Raw genomic sequence first — 20,841 nt, forward strand, 5'->3', positions numbered from 1 at the left:
ATTGGAAGTCATCTAATAGTGACTTACGCCTTGGTTTCAAGGCATCATCGTCCCCTCAATTATGAACCACATAAGCATACCAACTGTACTTTATGTGCTTTGTTGTTTATATTAGACTTAAAAAAACATTTAGGCAAAATAAGAGGCAATGCAGGTAACATAGTTGGGGGAAGGAACAACAAAATGGATCTCAATGACTAATTGGTCACTTTGATCGGATCTTTTGAGCCGTCCATTTGACAATCGGTTGGCTTGCCCCCTCTCCCTTTAAGTGCCATCTGTGAACATAACTTAGTAAAGAAAGTGAATAAATATTTAAGAAGTGGGCAAACAAAAACTAACTAATACTTAAACCCTTAATAGTCCAGTAAATGTACGAAACTCTGGGACAAAATTGCAATATAAAAGATGTTTACACCGTTTTGTAGAGAAAAAAAATTATGTACAACGTATCAAAAGTCCCTAAAAAACCCCTTGGGGGAACAGGGTAAGAAACAGGGGGAATGGGGGAAAATTGGAAAAATTCAGGGGCAGATTTATTGTGCGCTCGAATTTCACGTCTGCTCTTTTTCTGTACGGAGAAATCGAAAAAAAAGTTATGCTGTTTTATCGCTGGACTTGGTTCGATTTCCCCATTTAGCGGGGGAGGGGGAAACTATATCCTCGAGAGTTGTGCGATATGGCTGGTCAAAATGTTTCCCCCAAGGTTTTTTGTCTCGATGATTTCAAAAAATATGGTATTAGATTCGTATCTTGCTCTTCTGCAGTGTTTTCACCGTAGGGGAGACAATGCATCGGGCCTTCAGAGTAAATGGGCAGATTTACTTCCACTATATAATAGAAACATAAGACAAAATTAAATGTTAAAAAATGAAAAAAATCAGATAGCTTCGGTAATCACAACAAAAGATAGTTACAATTTTTATTGAACTTAAAAGGATAAGATCAAGGATTTGTACTAAACATCGTCTTCTTCATCGTTATCAACAAAAACATCTTTATTGGAACACGCAATCCCTTGGCAGTCTTTGCAAGCAAGTGTGCAAGGTAATCCATTTTTGGCAACTACAGCGTGAACTGTCACAGTTGGAACGCTTGCCGCTGCAACGAATCACATTTAGCAGATGAGGCGGAGTAGGTCCGACGTCTGTCATGATTGGAGTGAGGCGCCCGTCGCGTAATCGCCAACCCCAGTCTTTCGGGTCGAGTTCTGACGCGGTATTACGCCATTCCATTACCTGATAGAAGACTATAAGAATGAAATTTCACAGCCGATGGAGTTGGTGGGAGTCTCTCTGGGTTCACAAAAGTTGATGTCTTTGAGCTGTTCAGTTTATCAAGAAAAACCCTGAACCTAGCTTTGCTGAGACCCTCCCCTTTCTTAGCCTTGTAGAAACATCAAAATACTTTCACCGTCTGGCTGGACTTCCTCCTTCGTAGAGCGCGAATTAAGGAATACTTCACAGTTATTCCTAAATTCTTCATGGCTTTTCAGGAATGGCAGGACAGCCTGCTTTCCTATCTCAAACAAACGGGACGTTGAGTCGCAACCAAGAAAAGCGCGGCCAACAAGAATAGAGTGACAAACCTGTCCCAGCGATCTTTTGATAAAGTTGATGTGCCAGTATTTAATTGACCGCACTCTTGACTTGGTACTGGTTTCGAAGACCCCTGGCTTCGGGAGGCAGGTGATGGAGGAGAAGGATCAATCAATTTGTGTCGTTCCCGACTACTGCGGTTACCTTTTCTTTGGCCGCATTAACACATGTACATGCAATCAGAACGCCCCCATATCTCTCTGCATGAAGGAAAGTGAGGCCGGCTTGGACAACCTTCTTACCAATAGATCGAATAATGTTCTGCTTATTTTTGGGATTCCGCAAGAAGTCCTCCTTCTTCCTTTGCAGCTTCATACTCAGTGTGAAATCGACGGTCGAACACTGGGTACCTTTCGTTCGTCTAACCTAGGTGACATCTTTCCACAAAATAAGTTTTTCAAAGAAACGTAAAGACCTCCATTAAACAAAAAATGAGCAAAAATAAAATAAAATAATCTACTAAGCAAAAAACTACCACAAATCAGCATCGATAAATAAATATAACCCAAAACGAACAGAAACTACAATAAATAACCGAGTCAAACTCAAAACGAGCAGAAATTAACATAAGTTGCACTAAAAACCCATATACCTTCCCAAGGCAAGAACATAATTTGCACTTAAATTTAATAAATCAAATAATATTAACATTTTTGATTACTAAATATCAGTATATGTATATCCAACTGACAAGGCACATTCATTTGTATTTTTCAACTACGAATTACGAACGATGGAAATCAACTACGCTGAACAAAATGTCTCTCAAAATTTTAATTGGATGTGTTTCGGGAAATGGTGAGCGTGGAAGGGGTTTAGTTGCCTTCCAATCACTTTCAACTATTAAAAAGGGCACAAGCCACTCCAATTTCCAATTGAATGAGCCCTTTTCGAAGTTTCTACGACAACTTCTTCGATACAAAGTGCCCTAGTCTAAAAAAATAAATAAATAATACATTGTACCAACATCGTTCTTCTATGCCCCCAATGCATTCTTAAAACCCTTGCCCTGAAGGTTGTGGGGGAGTGTCCTCCTCAAAAACATATTTTCTATCTGGAAATTAACTACACTGAACAAAATGGCTATCTCAAAATTTTGATTGGATGTGCTGTGGGAAATGGTGGGCGTGGAAGGGGTGTTAGTAGCCATCCAGTCACTTTTGACTATTAAAAAGGGCACTAGCCAATTTAATTTCCAATCGAATGAGCCCTTTTCGAAGTTTCACGACAACTCCTTCGATACGATGTGCCCTGGTATGGAAAAAAAAAATAATAATATAGGGTACCAACATCGTTCTTTTCTTAGGCAGCGCGATCGCGCTGCCTATAATATGCTGAAGCAGCCACCCACCATCGATCACGTATTTTTTTGGCTCTTTTGATAGGACGTTCACAGGTTCTGCCTTTGTTAATTTACAAATGGTTTTCACTAGCTCCGCTTTACCTGGCTGTGGCGGCAGGCTTGACGATACAAAAAGGGCAGTAGGGTAGCTTGAGAGTTCAAATCTGAGAGTTTCTTCCATCTCCCCTCCGGCTTTAGTTGCCGCTGCTGCAAGGCGTAGGAACAGAAGACTTGCGCAAATTTTTATGTTCTTATCGTCAGCTTCGGAAATATTGCCTTAATAGGCCATCGTAATCGGTTTGCTTTTGCGCTTGAAGATGTAGCGATCGGCATCGGCGTCATCCATTGACTTCAGAATTTCTTTTCCTATCACCTTTGATGCATCCGTGTTGACATCTCTTGCTGCTGTCATATCATTCGATATATTGCGCAATTGAGTGCAGTTGTCGTATGGACAGGACTGCGTAAAAATGCTACTAAAGCCTTTAAAGCCTTTAAATACTGAAGCCATATTCTGCAGTCCTGTTGTTCTGCAGCGTGTCTTGAAACTCTATTTTTCGTGTTTGAATTCAACGCACTACGTCTGCGTTGGATGCGTCTTCAAAGGCTACTTCCTCATTCAGTACAGCCATAAATATTGCCATAGCTTCTGCAAAGTCTTGATGACTCGTACGTATGTCATCGGTGCAGTTGGAATAATACGACTCGCAAGTGAGAATAAATATGCAATGCTGAATCTATAAGCTCGTGCGCTCTCATGGCTCTAGAAACAGCCTTACCACTAAGGATATGCATAATGGTGTTACCGGCATATAGGCATCCGAGCAATTCTTTTTTTCCTGTTTCCGTCATCAAGTGCCCGGTCGCTCCAAGAAAGATGAGAAAACGTGAACCAGATTGCTGGTGTAGCTGGATTCCAAAGTATATTTGTAAAGGAGCAAGCAAAGATCAGGGACGGCAAGCCTGCATTATTGCTGGACCGATTGAACCTACCAGTAGGTAGTGAATCTCCAGCAAACAGCAAAAGAAAGCACGAAAGAATGGGATATTAAACTCTCGTCAAAAAGGAGTTAAAGGGTTTTAAAACCGAGTTGCTAGACCTTTGTCTCATCTCCAAATTCTGTAGAGCCGTCTGACTATCTTTTCCTTTCAGAGGATATCTTGATTTCCCCCTTTTTTCCCCTAGTAACTTGAAAACGGGGGGAAAGGCTAATGACAGAGCAATCAAAGTAATGCATCCGTTCTTCTTGTACTGAGAAACCCCAGAAAACAAGTCTTGTAGACTGCTGTGCAAGATCTTTATTAACCCCCTCTTTTCCCCCTTTAAGTGGGGAAGCATGGGAACGACTTATTACACATCAATAAAAAAAAACGCATATTCGATCTTTTTGGACCCAAGAGCATAAGGAATGCCATTATCAGCATCAAAAACTACTGGCCGTCGATTTTCGAGTTTTCCCCTGGATTTTCCACTTTTTCCCCGCTTTTCACCTTGTTCCGCGAAAGGGATTCTCGGGGACTTTTGGTATATCGTACAGAATTTTTTCCTCTACAAAACGGTATAAAAATCATTTATATTGCAATTTGGTCCCAAATGATCGATTTTTTCCATACATTTACTGGACTATAACAGGAAGCCCTCCAAAAGTAACAACAACAAACAATCCTTCTCCTGTAAAACACTCCACAAAGATAATTCAAGAAACACAAATGAAAATATTCATATCCATAATCGGATTTCCTCCCCCTTTATTATCTTGGCTCTTGTTTCATCTTCAAAGTACCAAATCAACTATAACTTCCCTCGTCAAAAAATTTAAAATAATCCAGAATCAAATACAAAAGCTATTCAAATCCCTGGCAGAATGCAACAAACGTCAAAAAACACAAGCTTGCCAGTATTGAGCTTAATAGCAGGAAGTTGAATTGACTATTCCTCCTCGTTAAAAATTTCAAAAATGCTTATTAATTAAGTTGAAACTTATTAATGTTCACACCCATGATACGATGCGATAAACTTTGAAAAACAAACGCTTACCAATATTCACATCCGCAGCAGGTAGTTGTTCCAAACTAGCAGCATCAACTATTCCTTCCCTCGTCAAAAATTTCAAAAAATAGGACATCTCAGAAATAATTGACCTGCTTTCTATTTTCAAACTACCAGTCTTCTTTCCCGCTACAACTGCCTTAATATTCTCTCCTCTTTTCCTCAATGTCCTTTCAACAACTTGAGCGAAAGCACAAGGGTCTACTAATGCCTCAATTTCTTTGACGAGCTTTGCTATCTCACTTTTCCAAAGTCTCAAAAGACACACAATTTTTTGTTCATCTCTTCTACTATCTTCAAAAAGCCGTTGAAGATCTCCAACAACGTGCAGCAAAAACCAAGTGAAAGACCTGATACGAACTATAGATTCAACACTAGATGTAGCTTGTATTGTCAATTTTGCGGCAAGGTGTAGTTTATGCTCAGTCAAGGTTAGCAAAACTTTCTCACCTTTCAGAGCATTTTCAATAGGATCATTGACTGTACTGAAAGTGTCAAGAATTAAGCGTAATAAACAGACATTTACTTGTTGCTCTAGAAGTTCAAGAAAATCTGCAGTATAATCACAGGCCATTGCAGAATCTGTCGTTGGAGACTTACTCGATTCCAGTAAATTAGATAAGTTTCGAAATTCCGACAGAACCTGTAAATAAATATATATGTCACGAACAGAATTATTGAATCGAAGGTTCATTTTTAGAAACGCATTGGATGCGTCACATTGTTTTCAGGTCACATTGAAAGTGTGGCTTCTCGATCCCCCTTCAGATTCACAACTTTCTTCAAATCACACCGTAATGCATGATTGAGAATTTTAATATTGCTGGTATCAGTGGATTTACTGAGAGCGGGGGGTGGGCTAATATGAAAACTAGCAGTTTTAAATACAATTAACTCTTAGACTAGCCCGAGGATCCCTTTCCCCCTCCTTTCAAAAACCAAGTGAAAGATCTAACGCAAACTGTAGATTGAACAGTAGATATTTACTGTATTGTCAATTTTGTTGTAAGTTGTAGTTTATTGTTAGTTAAACTTTGCTAGAAGGGCCAATAATTAAGTATGATAAGGAGACATTTACTCGCACCTATAAAAGTTCCAGAAAATCTGCCATACAGTCACAGGTCCAGGCAGAATCCGTTGTTATAGACTTGATTAAATACATTTCGATGTTTTGACAGAACTTGTCAACAAGCATTTATGAATAGGGCATCAGTGTAGCTTTTTTTTTTATCAATAAGGTATACAGCCTATAAAGAAACAACATTTCGAGTAAAACATAGGATTGAATTTAAGAGACCAATGACTTTAGTATTCTTATTTATATAAAAAAATGCATTTTATTTTAATATTGTCGTTTATTACTAACAAAAGCACTTATACACAAAATTAGCTTCAAAATGAACCCTTAAATATCTCTTTATGATATTTCAATGCCCCACAAGTGGCGACGAAAAAACAAACAAACATCACTGCTTCTGATGCGAAAAAGCGTTTTTCCTTGTTTCCCAAGATGGAGGACGGTAGTTCTTCGAAATAAGGATTTCGGCTATGGTGACTTCACAGATGAGCCTTTCATTTCAACCGACATAATTATCGTGCGGTTTCAGGCGATTTTTCGAAATTCCATAAATTTGTTTTCGAAATAAACTTTTACTTTTAAGATCAATCGAAACGATGGTTAACATTGCTGAATCAGCTTCAAATGGCAATTCTTTGAAGTTTTCTTCAAAATAAGTTTTTCAATTTTCGGTTACTATGGGCAAGAAATTTGTTCTTTATCAGGTTGCGGCAGAAGTCGCAACCATGATTCAATGTTCAATAAAACGATTTAATGTTCTAATAATAAGTCAAACCTAAAACGATTAAAAATTACAGTAAATCAAAAATTGCTCTTAAAACAAAACCAAAAAATTACAATCAACATTCAGGAAAAACTTAAATCAAACGGAAAATACAATAAACCAAGTTAAAGAAAATAACCAAGTTCAAACGTTGCAAGCAAATTATGCAACTTTTATTACTTGAGAAAGGCCAACAAGCCGAACGAGTAGAAAAAGTAGAAATATGTACAGTTTACTGTAATGTTTTCGCCTATTAAAGTTCCCCATCTTGAAAACCAAGTTGTATTTTGGCAAATCAGGTTGTGCCATCACAGTCACATATAATAACTTTTGTATCCTCTTTTTTGCCATGGGTGGTCAATCAGAGGTCGCAGATAATCCCGAGGAGGCTTCTTTATTCGGTAATTTGAACGTCTATGGCCTTTTCTAAGTCACACTAAATTGATTGCACCACAGCAATGTGCCATTTTCTGCAGCAAACTCCCAATTTTGGCCAAATAGTTAGCTAAGAGATGAGCTCTACGGAAGACGTCCAGAATTAACCAATAGTTATCCAAGAGGGATGGGCCAAAGGCAATACTGAACCAAAGTGCAAGGAGCCAATTGCGAAGACTATGAAGATCGATGACTATAATCCGGGTTGCAGCAGTAACTAGAAACCTATCAGGGTTGCAGCGATAGCTAGTAACCTAGTAAGAGACGATCATGTCCAATACTAAGAAATATGAAAGCCCATAACTCCTAAAAAAAAGAGTCAGATCAAAACAAAAGGTACACCATTAGAACCGCCTTGTCCGATAACCTATATATGAAACTTGCCGTCCCTTGGCTTGAATAACAAGGGAAATATATTGGCTTCAAATTCAAGAAAAGTGGCAGCTACTACGATATTCTGCATAAAAGGCATCTTTTTTTTCTTTTTTTTTACCACAGATAGCTTGGCACTGGAACATCGTAGAGAGTTGTTCAATGGTTCATTTTAAAAGTAACTGATGGCGTTAAGACCTTTTGTAATTAAAACAAGTTATTTCTAATAGAAAATCATTTTTGTAACGAAAAAATTGCATTTTCATGCTCAAGATTGATGAATGACGTCATAATCATCATCATGATAGAGGGCTGTTTAATGGCACATTTTAAAGGAAATTGCTGTATATCCGGGTTGCAGCAGTAGCTAGAAGCCTAGTAAGACCCGATCACGTCCAATTCTAAGAAATATAAAACCCACAACTCCTAAAAATAGAGTCAGATCAAAATTTATAATGAAGAACAAACTCTAGCCTATACTAACTGAAATGTTTATTACCCTCTAGAGGAGAAGGAGTGGAGATAGGTACTTTAAAATACCTTCCCGGGACATACTTTAGCCTGTAGACCCATCCCTGAAAGTTTCATTTTCTTAACCATATTACCGTTTTTTTTTTCATTAGGCTAAATAGGTTTGTTTAGGTTAAAATAGGTAGTTTAGGTTGCGTACTTAATATATGCTATGATTTACCCCCTCCCCCCCCTAATGTGCAAATATAGAGCCCAAATTTGTTTCTAAACTATTATATTCTCATTATAATTTTGTTTTATTTCATTAGCATTCACCAAACTTCACTTCTCGAGTGTGTTTTATATAATAACAAGTACCGAATTTTTTGCAAAGGAAATTTTCTACGTGGACAATTTTCCACGGGGAGGGAGGTTCCCGGAGGGAGATGGGACGAACATTCCAAGAAAAATTTTAAACGTGGGGATTTGCCAGGATTCCTATGCGAAATTAATTTTATTTGTCTTAATTTCTCTTTGCGGACTCAAATTTACATATGAAGATATTAAGAGGAATTGTCCAGGGGAAATATTTACCGGGTTGAAGACTAGAGTATCTTTCCGTAGGTGGGGGATTTTCCACGGGAGAAATTATCCCTGGGGGAGTTTTCTACAGGATAAATTTTCCAGATGAAATTTTTTCCGGGAGCACCTTTCCACTAGAGGAAGGGGGGATTTTTGGCACGATTTTAAAAACAATCAGAAACAAAAGTCTTTTTCACTCAAAGAACTTTAAATGGAGTAATTTACCATGAGGGGAAGGAATTTTCTATGGAGGAGGGAGGGGCCAGATTCCCCGGCATTATGTAAAAACATCAGAAAAAAACTTTTTTCAACTGAAAGTGAGGATCAACAACAAAACTTAAAACGAACAGAAATTATTACGTAGATGAGGGGGATTACCTCCTCTTCAATACCTCGCTTCAAGAGGAAATTTTACACGGAGGAAACTCCCAAAATTACTATGCAAATTTCATTTTAATTTTTCATGAATGGTGAGCCGAATTCGAGCCTGCTTTAAATGAAAACGTTCAGAAATTAAATAAAAAAATTAATAAAAGTAAGGAGTGAAAATAATGAAAGTTATTAATACTAAAAAGGAACAAAAATTATTCTGTATATGAAAAAGGCTGTCCCCTCCTCAACTCTTTACGCTAAAGTTTGACTCTGTGTCACAACTCTACTTTTTAAAGTAATTAATTTAAAAAAACTTTTTTCCACAAAATAAGTTTTTCAAAGAAAAGTAAAGAGCTCCATTAAACAAAAATGAGCAAAAATCAAATCAAATAATCTACCAAGCGTGAACCTACCATAAATCAGTATCGATAAATAAATGAAACCCAAAACGAACAGAAATTATATTAAATAACCGAGTCAAACTCAAAATGAGCAGAAATTAAAATAAGTTGGGCTCAAAACCCCAATGCCTTCCCAAGGCCAGTATTTGCACTTGCAAATTCTAATTTGCACTTTACTGACAAAAATAAAAATGTTTTTACTTTTATAACTTTAATAAATCAAATAATATTAACATTTTGATTACTAAATATCAGTATATGTATATTAAACTGAATATGCACATTCATTTGTATTTTTTCAGTAAAATGCAATTAGTTTCGACTATTAAAAAGGGCACAAGCCGTTTCAATTTCTAATCGAATGAGCCCTTTTTGAAGTTTCTACGACAACTCGTTCTATAAAAACTTGATATACCCCTAGGGCATAACTTAAAACCTTTGTCCTGAGGGCGGTGAGGGGGGTGTCATCCATCTCCGTCAGTCGGTTCTATGGGGGCGTATACTACTATAACTGATACCCTGAACTTTCCAGTTTCCACTTAAAAATATATGAATATTTAAGTTCGTTACGTAAGTTAATTCGTAAGTTATGTATATTTATTGCTAATAAAAACGTTCGTAAATAAAGTTAAACAAGTTTCGAGAAAGCCATTTAACCAAATAAAAGTAAAATTAATATGCAATTTTTTTTTAATTATTCATGTACGGTGAGCCAAAATCAAAACCTACATTAATTAAAAAACGTTCAAAAATTAAAAAAAAAAGTTTTTTTAACTGAAAGTAAGGAGCGACGTTAAAACTTAAAACGAACATAAATTATTCCGTATATGAAAGGGGCTGTCCCCTCCTTAACGCCTCGCTCTTTAAGATAAAGTTTGACTTTATCACAACTTCATTTTTTTAACAATAAAAAACTTTAGCGTAAAGAGTGAGGAGTTGAAGAGGGGACAGCCCCCTTCATATACGGAATAATTTCTGTTCGTTTTAACTTTTAACGTTGTTCCTTGCTTTCAGTTAAAAAAAACTTGTTTTTTTTATTTAATCAAACAGTTCGTGGTAACGAAGTGTAAGTAAGGAGCGACCCGGCTCAATGGTAACCGAAACTCTAGAAAACGGGTTTTTGATACAATAGATACATCAAAAGAATCAGCTTTCAATGCTGAATTCAAATATATAACTTTCATCAAGTTTAGTCCTACCTATCAAAAGTTACGTACCTGAGAAAATTTGGCTGATTTTCGAAAAAGAGGGAAAACCCCCTAAACGTTATAGAATCTTAATGAATATCACACCATCATATTCAGCGTATCAGAGAACACTACTGTAGAGGTTTCAAGCTCCTATCTACAAAGGTGTGGAATTTGCCATTTTTTGCCAGAAGAAAGATCACGGATGCGTGTTTTTTTTTTTTTTTTTTTTTTTTTTTTTTTTTTTTTTTTTGGGGTGATCGTATGGACCCAGTGATCCTGGAGGGCAACTAGGCCCCCTCCCACGTTCATTTTTTTCCCAAAGTCACCCGATCAAAATTTTGAGATAGCCATTTTGTTCAGCATGGTCGAAAATATTATAAATATGTCTTTTAGGATGACTTAATCTCTCGAAGCCCCCAGGGGGAGGGCTGAAAGTTATGAACATTTACCCGATGTTAACATGTAGTATTGGTTATTGGGAAGTATACAGACGTTTCAGGGGGATTTTTTTCTGGTAGGGGGGGGGGGGGGGGGTTATATGGGAAGATCTTTTTCGTGAAGGAAGTTTTCATGGGGGAAGGGACATTGCTATGAAGGGGGCTCCGGATTTCTCATCGTCATTTAAAAAAAAATAAGAAATTAAATATAAAAAACCAGTTTTTCAACTGAAAATAAGGAGCAACATTAAAACTTAAAACGAACAAAAAAATACTAGCTATATGATTGGGTTCACCTTTTAGTCAATGCCTCGCTCTTTAAGCCAAAGATTTTTTAGTACTCTCATAAGAGCTATTTATTCTAATTAATGACCTTTGTGGTTAAGGGGTCATTTTTAAAGAATTGGAAAAAAATTTGAACTTTAGCTTATAGAGCAAGATACTGACTAGGGTTACGTAAGTTAATTTGTAAATTACGTCAGAACCAAATTTAGAGACAGCCATTTAGCAAAAGCAAAGTAAAATTTTATGCAAACTTTGTTTACTTATTCAATGACGGTGAGCCAAAATAAAAGCTTCATTAACTAAAAAATGATCAGAAATTAAATAAAAAACAAGTTTTTTAAACTGAAAGTAAGGAGTGACATTAAAACTTAAAACGAACTGAAATTATTCCGTATATGAAAGGGGCTGTCCCTACCTCAACGCCTCGCTCTTTACGCTAAAGTTTAACTCTGTCTCACAAATTTATTTTTTAAAACAATAAAAAACTTTAGTGTAAAGAGCGAGGTGCTGAGGAAGGGACAGCCCCTTTCATATACGGAATAATTTCTGTTCGTTTTAAGTTTTAATGTCGCTCCTTACTTTCAGTTTAAAAAACTTGTTTTTTTTATTTAATTAAGAGAAGAGCAATGCAGTTTTAGAAAAATTAGAGGATGTGTCGACCAAATTTTCACTCTTAGGTTAATAATTGAGAAGTGCCTGATTTGTCAAACACCTTTGGTCCTCAGTTTTATAGATTATGAGCAAACGTTCAATTCTGTTAATAGAAGAGATTTAGTAAAGGTTTTATTCTTGTATGGTATACCAGACAAATACATTAAAGTGATTAGTGCCATGTATGAGAATAACACTGCTGCGGTTAAGGTAGGAAATGAGGTTAGCAGCTGGTTTTGTATTAAATCGAATTAAGCAGGGTTGTGTTCTATCCCCCTTTGTATGGATTATTTTGATGGACTTTGTTTTAAGGAGCACAGGAAAGGCAATGGGAGACCACGGAATCAAATGGGGAGGAAAAAGTCTCCTGCACTTGGATTATGCTGATGCTTTAAGCATCCTAGATGAAAGTGTGAGCAAAATGAATGACGTAGGGTTCTATAATTGGTTTGAAAATTAATGTTAGGAAGACTAAGTCACTAAGGCTAGGGATAATTGAAGAGGAAAAGGTGACGTTGGGTAATGAAAAGATTGATCAGGTGGGCAGCTTCACTTACCTTAGTAGTATTATTAGTAAAGATGGTGGGAGCAGTGAAGATGTTAAAAATAGAAAAGTCAAGGCTCAGGGTGTTTTTTCACAGTTAAAAAAGTTTGGAAGAATTGGAAGATAAGTCTGCAAACCAAGATTAGAATATTAGAAACTACAGTGATGACAGTGTTCAAATATGGCTCTGAAGCATGGACGCTCAGAAAAGCGGATGAAGATTTGCTAAATGTTTTCCAGAGAAATTGCTTAAGGATTGTTCTTGGTACCCTGCTGACTGACCGTATTTCAAACAATAGGCTATACGAAAAATGTGGTTCAATACCGCTGTCTAGGGCTATAATGAAAGAAAGGTTGCGGTGGTTAGGGCACGTTGTACGGATGAAGGATGACAGATTGGCAAAGATTGTTCTTTTCGGCCAACCATCTAGGGCTAAACGGAAAGCAGGTCGTCCCCGTCTGGGGTGGGAGGACGTCATAAAGAAAGATTCAAAGGAAATGAGAACCTCGTCGGCGGGTGTAAAAAGGGAGGCTTTGAATAGATTGGGGTGGGGGAGGAGCTTGCGTAGCTGTGTTGGCCTCAGGTGGCTTGATGTTGCAGTGAGTTGTTAGTAGTAGTAGTATTAGTATAGTCTTCATACTTCTTTATTTATTAAAGTCAATAAAGTGAAAACATTTAAAATATATTTTGTTTCCAGTAAATTGCAAACTATTTTCTGGTCTTGAGGAGGTGTGGGGGTTGTCAACCCTACTCATGCTAATTGTTGCTATTTTGAATTTGAATAGGTTATTTATTGTTATTTCTGTTTGTTTTGGGTTCAATTCATTTATTTATGGTAATTTTACGCTTGGCAAGTTATTTGAATTTATTTCTACTCATTCTTGGCTTAACGAGGCCATAGGTGCCGGCAAGAAGAGGGGGCAGGGGGGCTTGGCCCTTCCTGGAAATTTGGAACTATATAGTCAAGGAGGCACACTTGTGCCTCTATAAAGAGGCGACCCACCACAATTTTAAGCGATTTCCGGTCCTAGCGGTCGCAGAGAGACAGCGGTAATCGCATTTTGTAGCCCAAGCTCAAACTAAAAAACGTGCAAAATTTCACCCCCCTCCGACTTTATCTTCATGGGTAAAAGTGGGCCGGAAGTTTCGACCCTCCGACCACAGCCCCCCTTTAACGTTGTCCGATGAAATTAAGAGGTTAAGCTTTCCTAGGGCCCGGGAGCTTATCCTCGAAATTTCAGCTCAATCCGATCACTCCTTCCCTGTTTTCCAAAAACCAAATATAGCCACTTAAAGTTCAAAAAAAAAAAAATTCTTAGCCACGCCTACAGGCCAGAAGCCCACAAGCTGTCAAATCAGCTAACAGTTAGTCAAGCAATAATAAGTAATAAACTGTACAAAAACGTGCAGAAATTATTTGAAAAAAACTACGTTTTCTAAAGAGTTAAAGAGGCTAAGTTACACGGTCGAACCGTATAACGTACAGGGATTTGGTGGCACAGTGTGGGGGATGCCGCCCCCCAAGCCTCCCGTTTGCGCAGCCTTTAACTAAAAAAAAAAGTTCTTTGAAATGAAAGTAAGGAGCGACATTAAATCTTAAAACAGACAAAAATTATGCCGTATATGAAAGGGGCTGTGCCCTCCTCAACGCCTCGCTCTTTACGCTAAAGTTTTTATTGTTTAAAAAAAAGAGTTGTGAGAAAGCCAAACTTTAGCGTAAAGAGCGAGGCGCTGAGGAGGGCACAGCCCCTTTCATATACGGAATAATTTCTAAAAGTTTAAAAAACTTTTTTTTTATTTAAAGGCTGCGAAAGCGGGGAGTTTGGGGGGCCGCAGCCCCCAACTGTGCCTAATCAATGTACGTTTTAAGGTTCGAACTTGTAACTCAGCCTCTTTAACTCTTTAGAAAACGTAGTTTTTTTCAAATAATAATTATAAGGAACCAAAGGAAAAAAGGCAGAATAAGGAAAAACCATGGAAAAAATGTTTGTTGCCCCATTTTTGGCTGCCTGCCAATAGATTTTGACCCATAATAAGGAAAAATATAAGTTCTAACTTATGTCTGATTGACCCTAGCAGGTTTTCCAAAAAAAAATTTCTTTATGATTTGGCTGGAGCAAAAAAAAAAAAACAAATAAACACGCATCCGTGATCTTTCTTCTGGCAAAAAATACAAAATTCCACATTTTTGCCGATAGGAGCTTGAAACATCGACAGTAGGGTTTTCTGTTGCGCTTAATCTTGTGGTTCGATTTTCATTAAGATTCTACCACTCGAGCGTGTTTCCCTCTTTTTTGGAAAATTAGGCAAATTTTTTCAGGCTCGTAACTTTTGATGGGTAATACTAAACTTGAAACTTATGTATTTGAAATCAGCATAAAGATCCGATTCTTTTGATTAGTTTTTATTGTTTAAAAAAAAGAGTTGTGAGAAAGTCAAACTTTAGCGTAAAGAGCGAGGCGCTGAGGAGGGCACAGCCTCTTTCATATACGGAATAATTTCTGTTCGTTTTAAGATTTAATGTCGCTCCTTACTTTCAGTTTAAAAAGCTTTCTTTTTTTTATTTAAAGGCTGCGAAAGCGGGGAGTTTGGGGCGCGGCAGCCCCCCAACTGTGCCTCCTAATCCCTGTATGTTTTAAGGTTCGACCTTGTAACTCAGCCTCTTTAACTCTTTAGAAAACGTAGTTTTTTTTCAAATAATAATTATAAGGAACCAAAGGAAAAAAGGCAGAATAAGGAAAAACCATGGAAAAAATGTTTGTTGCCCCATTTTTGGCTGCCTGCCAATAGATTTTGACCCATAATAAGGAAAAATATAAGTTCTAACTTATGTCTGATTGACCCTAGCAGGTTTTCCAAAAAAAAAAAAAATTCTTTATGATTTGGGTGGAGCTAAAAAAACAACAAATAAACATGGAACCGCGATCTTTCTTCTGTCAAACAATACAAAATTCCAGAATTTGGCAGATAGCAGATTAAAAAATCGACAGTAAGATTTTTTGTTATGCTGAATCTTGTGATTTTCATTAAGATTCTATCACTCGAGCGTGTTTCCCTCTTTTTTGGAAAATTAGGCAAATTTTTTCAGGCTCGTAACTTTTGATGGGTAATACTAAGCTTGAAACTTATGTATTTGAAATCAGCATAAAGATCCGATTCTTTTGATGTATCTACTGGTATCAAAATTCCGTTTTTTAGAGTTTCGGTTACTCTTGAGCTGGTCGCTCCTTACTTACAGTTCCTTACCACGAACTTTTTGATCGCTGATCAAAGTTTATGTTATTTATGCCTTTCATTTATGTTTTTTTTACTGTGTTCGTGGCCGTATATTTGGCTTTAAAATACACTTATTTGTCTATCTACCTAATATGCAGAATAATTATACCGAGCACATTTTGCATGCAGACCCGCTATGCTCCCCCCCCCCTAATGTAAAAATATATAGCACAAATTTATTTCTAAAGTAACGAAGAAACTAACAAAAAATCGGTGTGTTCTCGAATTTTACACAGCGTAAACTTTAGCGAGTAGCGCATAATACACAAGGATCAAAATTTCTTCTCCGTACAGAAATTAAAAAAATAAAACACAAATACAATTCTCAAATTTGGAAAGCATTATTTTCCACGGGAGTATTTTCTGGGGGGGGGGGGGTATTTTCCTAGAACCATAATAGTTAAATGTCCGTAAATCTTGGCCAATCGCAAATTATCAGGTCCAAAACTAGTCAAGTAAATACAAACAACGTTAACCTGATTGCCTTGCCTTCAGAAAAATTGCAATAACATTTCAGATTTCTCAATAGTCTGCTCTTTTTTCTTATAACCACATTTGGAGAAAGTCTCTAGGCCGAAATGTTGACAAATTGTGTGTTCGTGTTACTAATTGCGCATAGCACTTTGCTCTGGCAGTAATCAGAGGTGGGCGACTGATCGTTATTTTTAATTTAGTGTGTTTTTATTTTCCTTCTTCTTCTTCTTTTGCTTTTTGCTTTTTTCCGGGCTATACAGCCTTGATGAATAGAGAGGCAGCCATAGAGGAATTTGTGGTACTGGTGCATTATATCTAACCCACCGCTATACACGAAAGAAGTCAAGTTTGATGAACGCTAATAAAAAAAAAATAGGATGAAAAAATAATAGTTTAGAAACAAATTTGGGCTATATATTTGCACATTAGGCGGGGAAGGGTTAATGCATAACATATAGTAAATACGTAACCTAACCTAGGTTCCTCCCCCCCCTATACCCCAAAAAACAACAGTTTAAGAAATTGTAACCGCAATGAGAAATCACGCTTTGCAATCAATTTAGATAGCAAATACCCGTTTGACCGGTTTCCATGTCTGGTTTCCTTGTACAGTTTATAGAACTGGGTTAGATATAATGCACAAGTACCGAATTTGCCCCTATTGTTCAAATTTATTGTTGAATTGCGGTTTGTTGAATGAACTTACCCTATACTGCGTACTTAGCTATATACATGTATGTCTCATTACACAGATACGCTTAATAAGTTTTCGGTCCTAACCAGAGAGTACGCCTTTGTTGTTTCGTTTTTCATTCTGCATAGATAGCTCTCCTGCTAGTCTGCGAATAATGTAAGTCACTAAAAAAAAAAAAATTACAGATTTCCATGATATTTAACCATATTCAAGGACGCTCAGAGAACAGAAGCACAACCCCGATTTTTTTCGGGGGGGGGGGGGGGGGGTGGGTACAACAATTAAAAAAAAAAAAAAAAAATGTTTGTATGCATTTTTGTTATTATTTTAAGAGTAAGACAAAATAACGGGGGTAGGGGAATAAAACCCCTCCCCACCCCTAGATACGGCATTGCATGGGAATAAAGAAGAAATATCAATACTGAAAGATCGGGGCCATTTGAAGCAAATACTAAAACAAATCCTGAAAAGTGCTTTTGAACAATCATAAATTATCTCGCTCCTAAAAGCGTATTACTTCACTTTACTCTTTTCTTCGCCGCTTCAGCAGCGTATCCCCATTGCATAATATTAGCGTTTTTGGCTCGCTATTAAATATGATATAATAAACAAGATATAATATAATAATATTAGTATATAATATTAAATGATAATATTTAATATTATACATATAATATTAAATATAAATGTAGTATAATGAGGATATATAAAGTAGGCTATTCATTAATCTATCACGGGATTTAGAGGAAGGAAAGAATTAAGGTGAAGCAATGCGCTTTTAAGAATGAGATACATAAGTATTTATGAAGTAGTATTAAGGCAATTTGCAGAATTTAAGAAGACAGAAAAAGATATCTTTTCAAATCTTTTTCAAAGTTCACTATAAAAAAAGAAGAGTAAATTAAAACTAATGGGGGTGGCAGAGTAGCTTACGGCTGAAAAACCTGTCAGGGTAATACCTAATGAGGGGTGATGCTATAAAATTATATAAAAAATAAGAGCTCGTAAAATGCTGAAATTCCTAAAAGTTTTCATAGCTGCAGATTCAAATTCAACCTAGTAAAAAATAAACCCGTAGTAACCGAAAAATGCGTTAAAAACACGTTTTGAATAAAAAAAAAAACTGTCAATTGAGGATGAGCCATTATTTAAAACTGGCACAGGTTGACACTGACACTGTTATTTCCTTTAATCTGAATGGTAATAGTTCATTACAAAACAAATTGTCATTTCGAAAAATAGCCTGATACCGCTCTAAAATGGTTTAAGATCGAAATAAAAAAAAACTGCACCATAAAAATCATCACAGCCAAAAACCCCATGTATGAGAATTACAGTCCCCCATCTTGAGCTACAAAGAAAATTACTTTTTGCATGCGAGGTATAATGCGTCTCTTTTTTTGCCTTAATTGGGTCTCTGAAGTATCATAGAGACGTTTAACGGTTTATTTCAAATAAAATTCCTATACCCAGTGCCTTTTGCCAGTAACAAAAGATAAAGTTGAAATAAATCTAATTTGCGATAAAAGCTGCATCTTCACATATACTATGATAAATCGCACGTATCTTTTGACATGACACACGTATCTGTTTGAAAAGTGGCGTATCTATGATATGACGTCATTACCTAATTCCCTGAAAGATCGTTATATTAATTTCAAAGTGACGACTCATGTGGTAGGTTATAACCATGGATGACGTCATACTGAAACTTCAGATGATGTTATGTTGAATTACCCGTGATATAATAACAACGTGACGTCATTTACCATGACGTTTTTTACTGATAAAAAAGGATGCATACAATCAAGTCACCTCTATAGTTAAAGTTGGCTTTTAGTGAAAACACCTAAGTGTTCATCATAATTACAGAGTGATGGATCTAAGAAAAGTTCAGAGAAAAGTTTTATTTCGTGCACCTAAAAGGGTAAGAGCCTCTAATCAGGTTTTACCGAAATGCAACGTTCCAGCAACAGATTTGGAGAAATTCCGTAAAAAGTACTACCTAACTGACAAGAGACTTGGCAAGGGATCCTATGGAGAGGTTTTTATGGGATTTCAAAGAGAAAACTGGAAACCTGTAGCTGTTAAAAAAATCAACTTGGTATGTGTTGAGATGCTCCAACTAGACAGCGGTAGAACTTTGCCCAAAGAAGTTTTCTTTTTGAATAATGTAAAAGATATTGACGGATGCATAAAGCTTACTGATTACTATATAGTAGAACAAGAGTGCTGGATTGTAACGGAGTACCACCAGAATTCTGTCACACTGGGAGATTATATTTTCAATAATCAAACATTGAAGGAGAACAAGGTTCTCTATCTTTTTCGGCAGATAGTATCAACAGTGTCAAAATTAGAAACAGCTGGTATTACTCATAGAGATTTGAAGTCTGACAATGTACTTGTTGATGAAAATGACAATGTCATACTTATTGATTTTGGTCTAGCTGAATCATTAGAAAAGGCGAATGAAAATATGGAGTGGGCCCCAGTGAATCCTCCTCCTGAAAAAGACCTTCAAAATTTCCTTATTGGTCCGACGACTACCTGGTCTTTGGGGATAATTTTGGCGTCACTTCTTATCGGAATGGTACCCTATGAACGGGAAAATCCTATAGAAATCATCGTCAAGAAAATGAATGATAAAAACATATCCTTTTTGTCTCAGAATTTGGTGTTCCAGTGTTTGAATTTGAATAGAGACTATCGACCCAGCCCAAAGAACATTCTCACGCATCCATGGTTGGTCAAAGGTTATGAATATGTTTAAGGAGACAGCAAGTATTTTTTATTTTGTGGAATTTTGTTTCTCAATCTTCATCTTTTATTTCAATAAATTCGTCTTTTTTTTAAGTCTCCGTATCTTTACGATAGTAAGTTATTTTCACCTTGACTATATTGCAAATTTTAAGGTGAAGAATTTGCTTTAAAATAAAGAAGAAAAAAGAACTAGATGCATAGAAACTCAACACGAGGTTCTATATAGAATGAAAACAAGCCTGTGGTCCGTTATCTGACTAAGCTAGAATAGATCAGGACAATATTTACTCTATTTTCGACAATCATGGTTGCCAGGTCTACGGCAGAACAGATAGCCCAAACCGACGCAATTGCTAGCTAAAAAATAGCGAATGCTATTATAGCCCAAAATATCGCCCTATTTTTAGTAAAAATAATTAAAATTACTATTTCAAGCATTTATTGCTCGATTTCAATGGGTAAAACGAGGAAAAAATACAATCGACATATCAGATACCTTTCACATAAGTATAGGCTAAAAATAAGAGCCCAGCGAAACGTCTTAACTGTGCATGCTGGGACACTGAAACAGGAATTAAAATCCAAGCATGTTTTTCAAAGGAGCAGGTCAAAGACACTGAATGAACTTCTCAGTATTTTCAATAAGACAGTCAAGAGAATTAGCTGTCTTTGGCCTTTTATATTGCATATTTCCTCAGTCAGAAATTTACACCGTCTTTGTGAACTTCTAAGTGCCACAACTAAAAGCCATTATACTGCAATGGCACTTTGAAGCAAAGAACAAAAAAAAAAACACGAGAAAAAAAAAATCGATAATCAGAGAAATTTTTCAAATATTGTTCTTCAAGGTCACAAAGTGACTAGGTTAGCTTCAACTACAAACAATAGCATTCATAAGGAATTTTTGACTTTCAAATCAGGCAACGGCATGATTTTGACTTTTGAGAGTTTTGACTTCTGCAAACAACTCAAATCAAGACAAACATTACAAAAACTTTTTTGGAGAGTAAATAAATACAAAGAACAGGGTTGTATAAAAAAAACAGCTATGGATGAATATAGATAAGCCAAATCTACCATCAT

The 20,841-nt window shown here is 36.5% G+C and overlaps 2 protein-coding genes across 2 annotated transcripts in view; one reads left to right on the forward strand and one right to left on the reverse strand.

The window, feature by feature from the left end:
• LOC148951904 (uncharacterized) overlaps positions 1 to 20,841 on the reverse strand; it is a 113,382-nt gene that overhangs the window by 21,476 nt on the left and 71,065 nt on the right. Inside the window, exon 5 of the mRNA XM_089089390.1 lies at positions 4,979 to 5,633. Coding sequence (XP_088945516.1) covers positions 4,979 to 5,633 — 655 coding nt within the window. The remainder of the gene's footprint in view (positions 1 to 4,978; positions 5,634 to 20,841) is intronic.
• On the forward strand, positions 6,050 to 19,768 carry LOC148951905 (serine/threonine-protein kinase pim-2-like). Its single transcript, XM_089088619.1, has 2 exons — positions 6,050 to 6,111; positions 18,850 to 19,768. Exons 1-2 carry the CDS (start codon positions 6,050 to 6,052, stop codon positions 19,766 to 19,768), a joined length of 981 nt encoding a protein of 326 aa, XP_088944745.1.

The sequence above is a fragment of the Artemia sp. Qi Xiang Cuo genome, chromosome 5 (genome assembly GCF_049724085.1).
Source record: "Artemia sp. Qi Xiang Cuo chromosome 5, ASM4972408v1, whole genome shotgun sequence".
NCBI lineage: Eukaryota > Metazoa > Arthropoda > Branchiopoda > Anostraca > Artemiidae > Artemia > Artemia sp. Qi Xiang Cuo.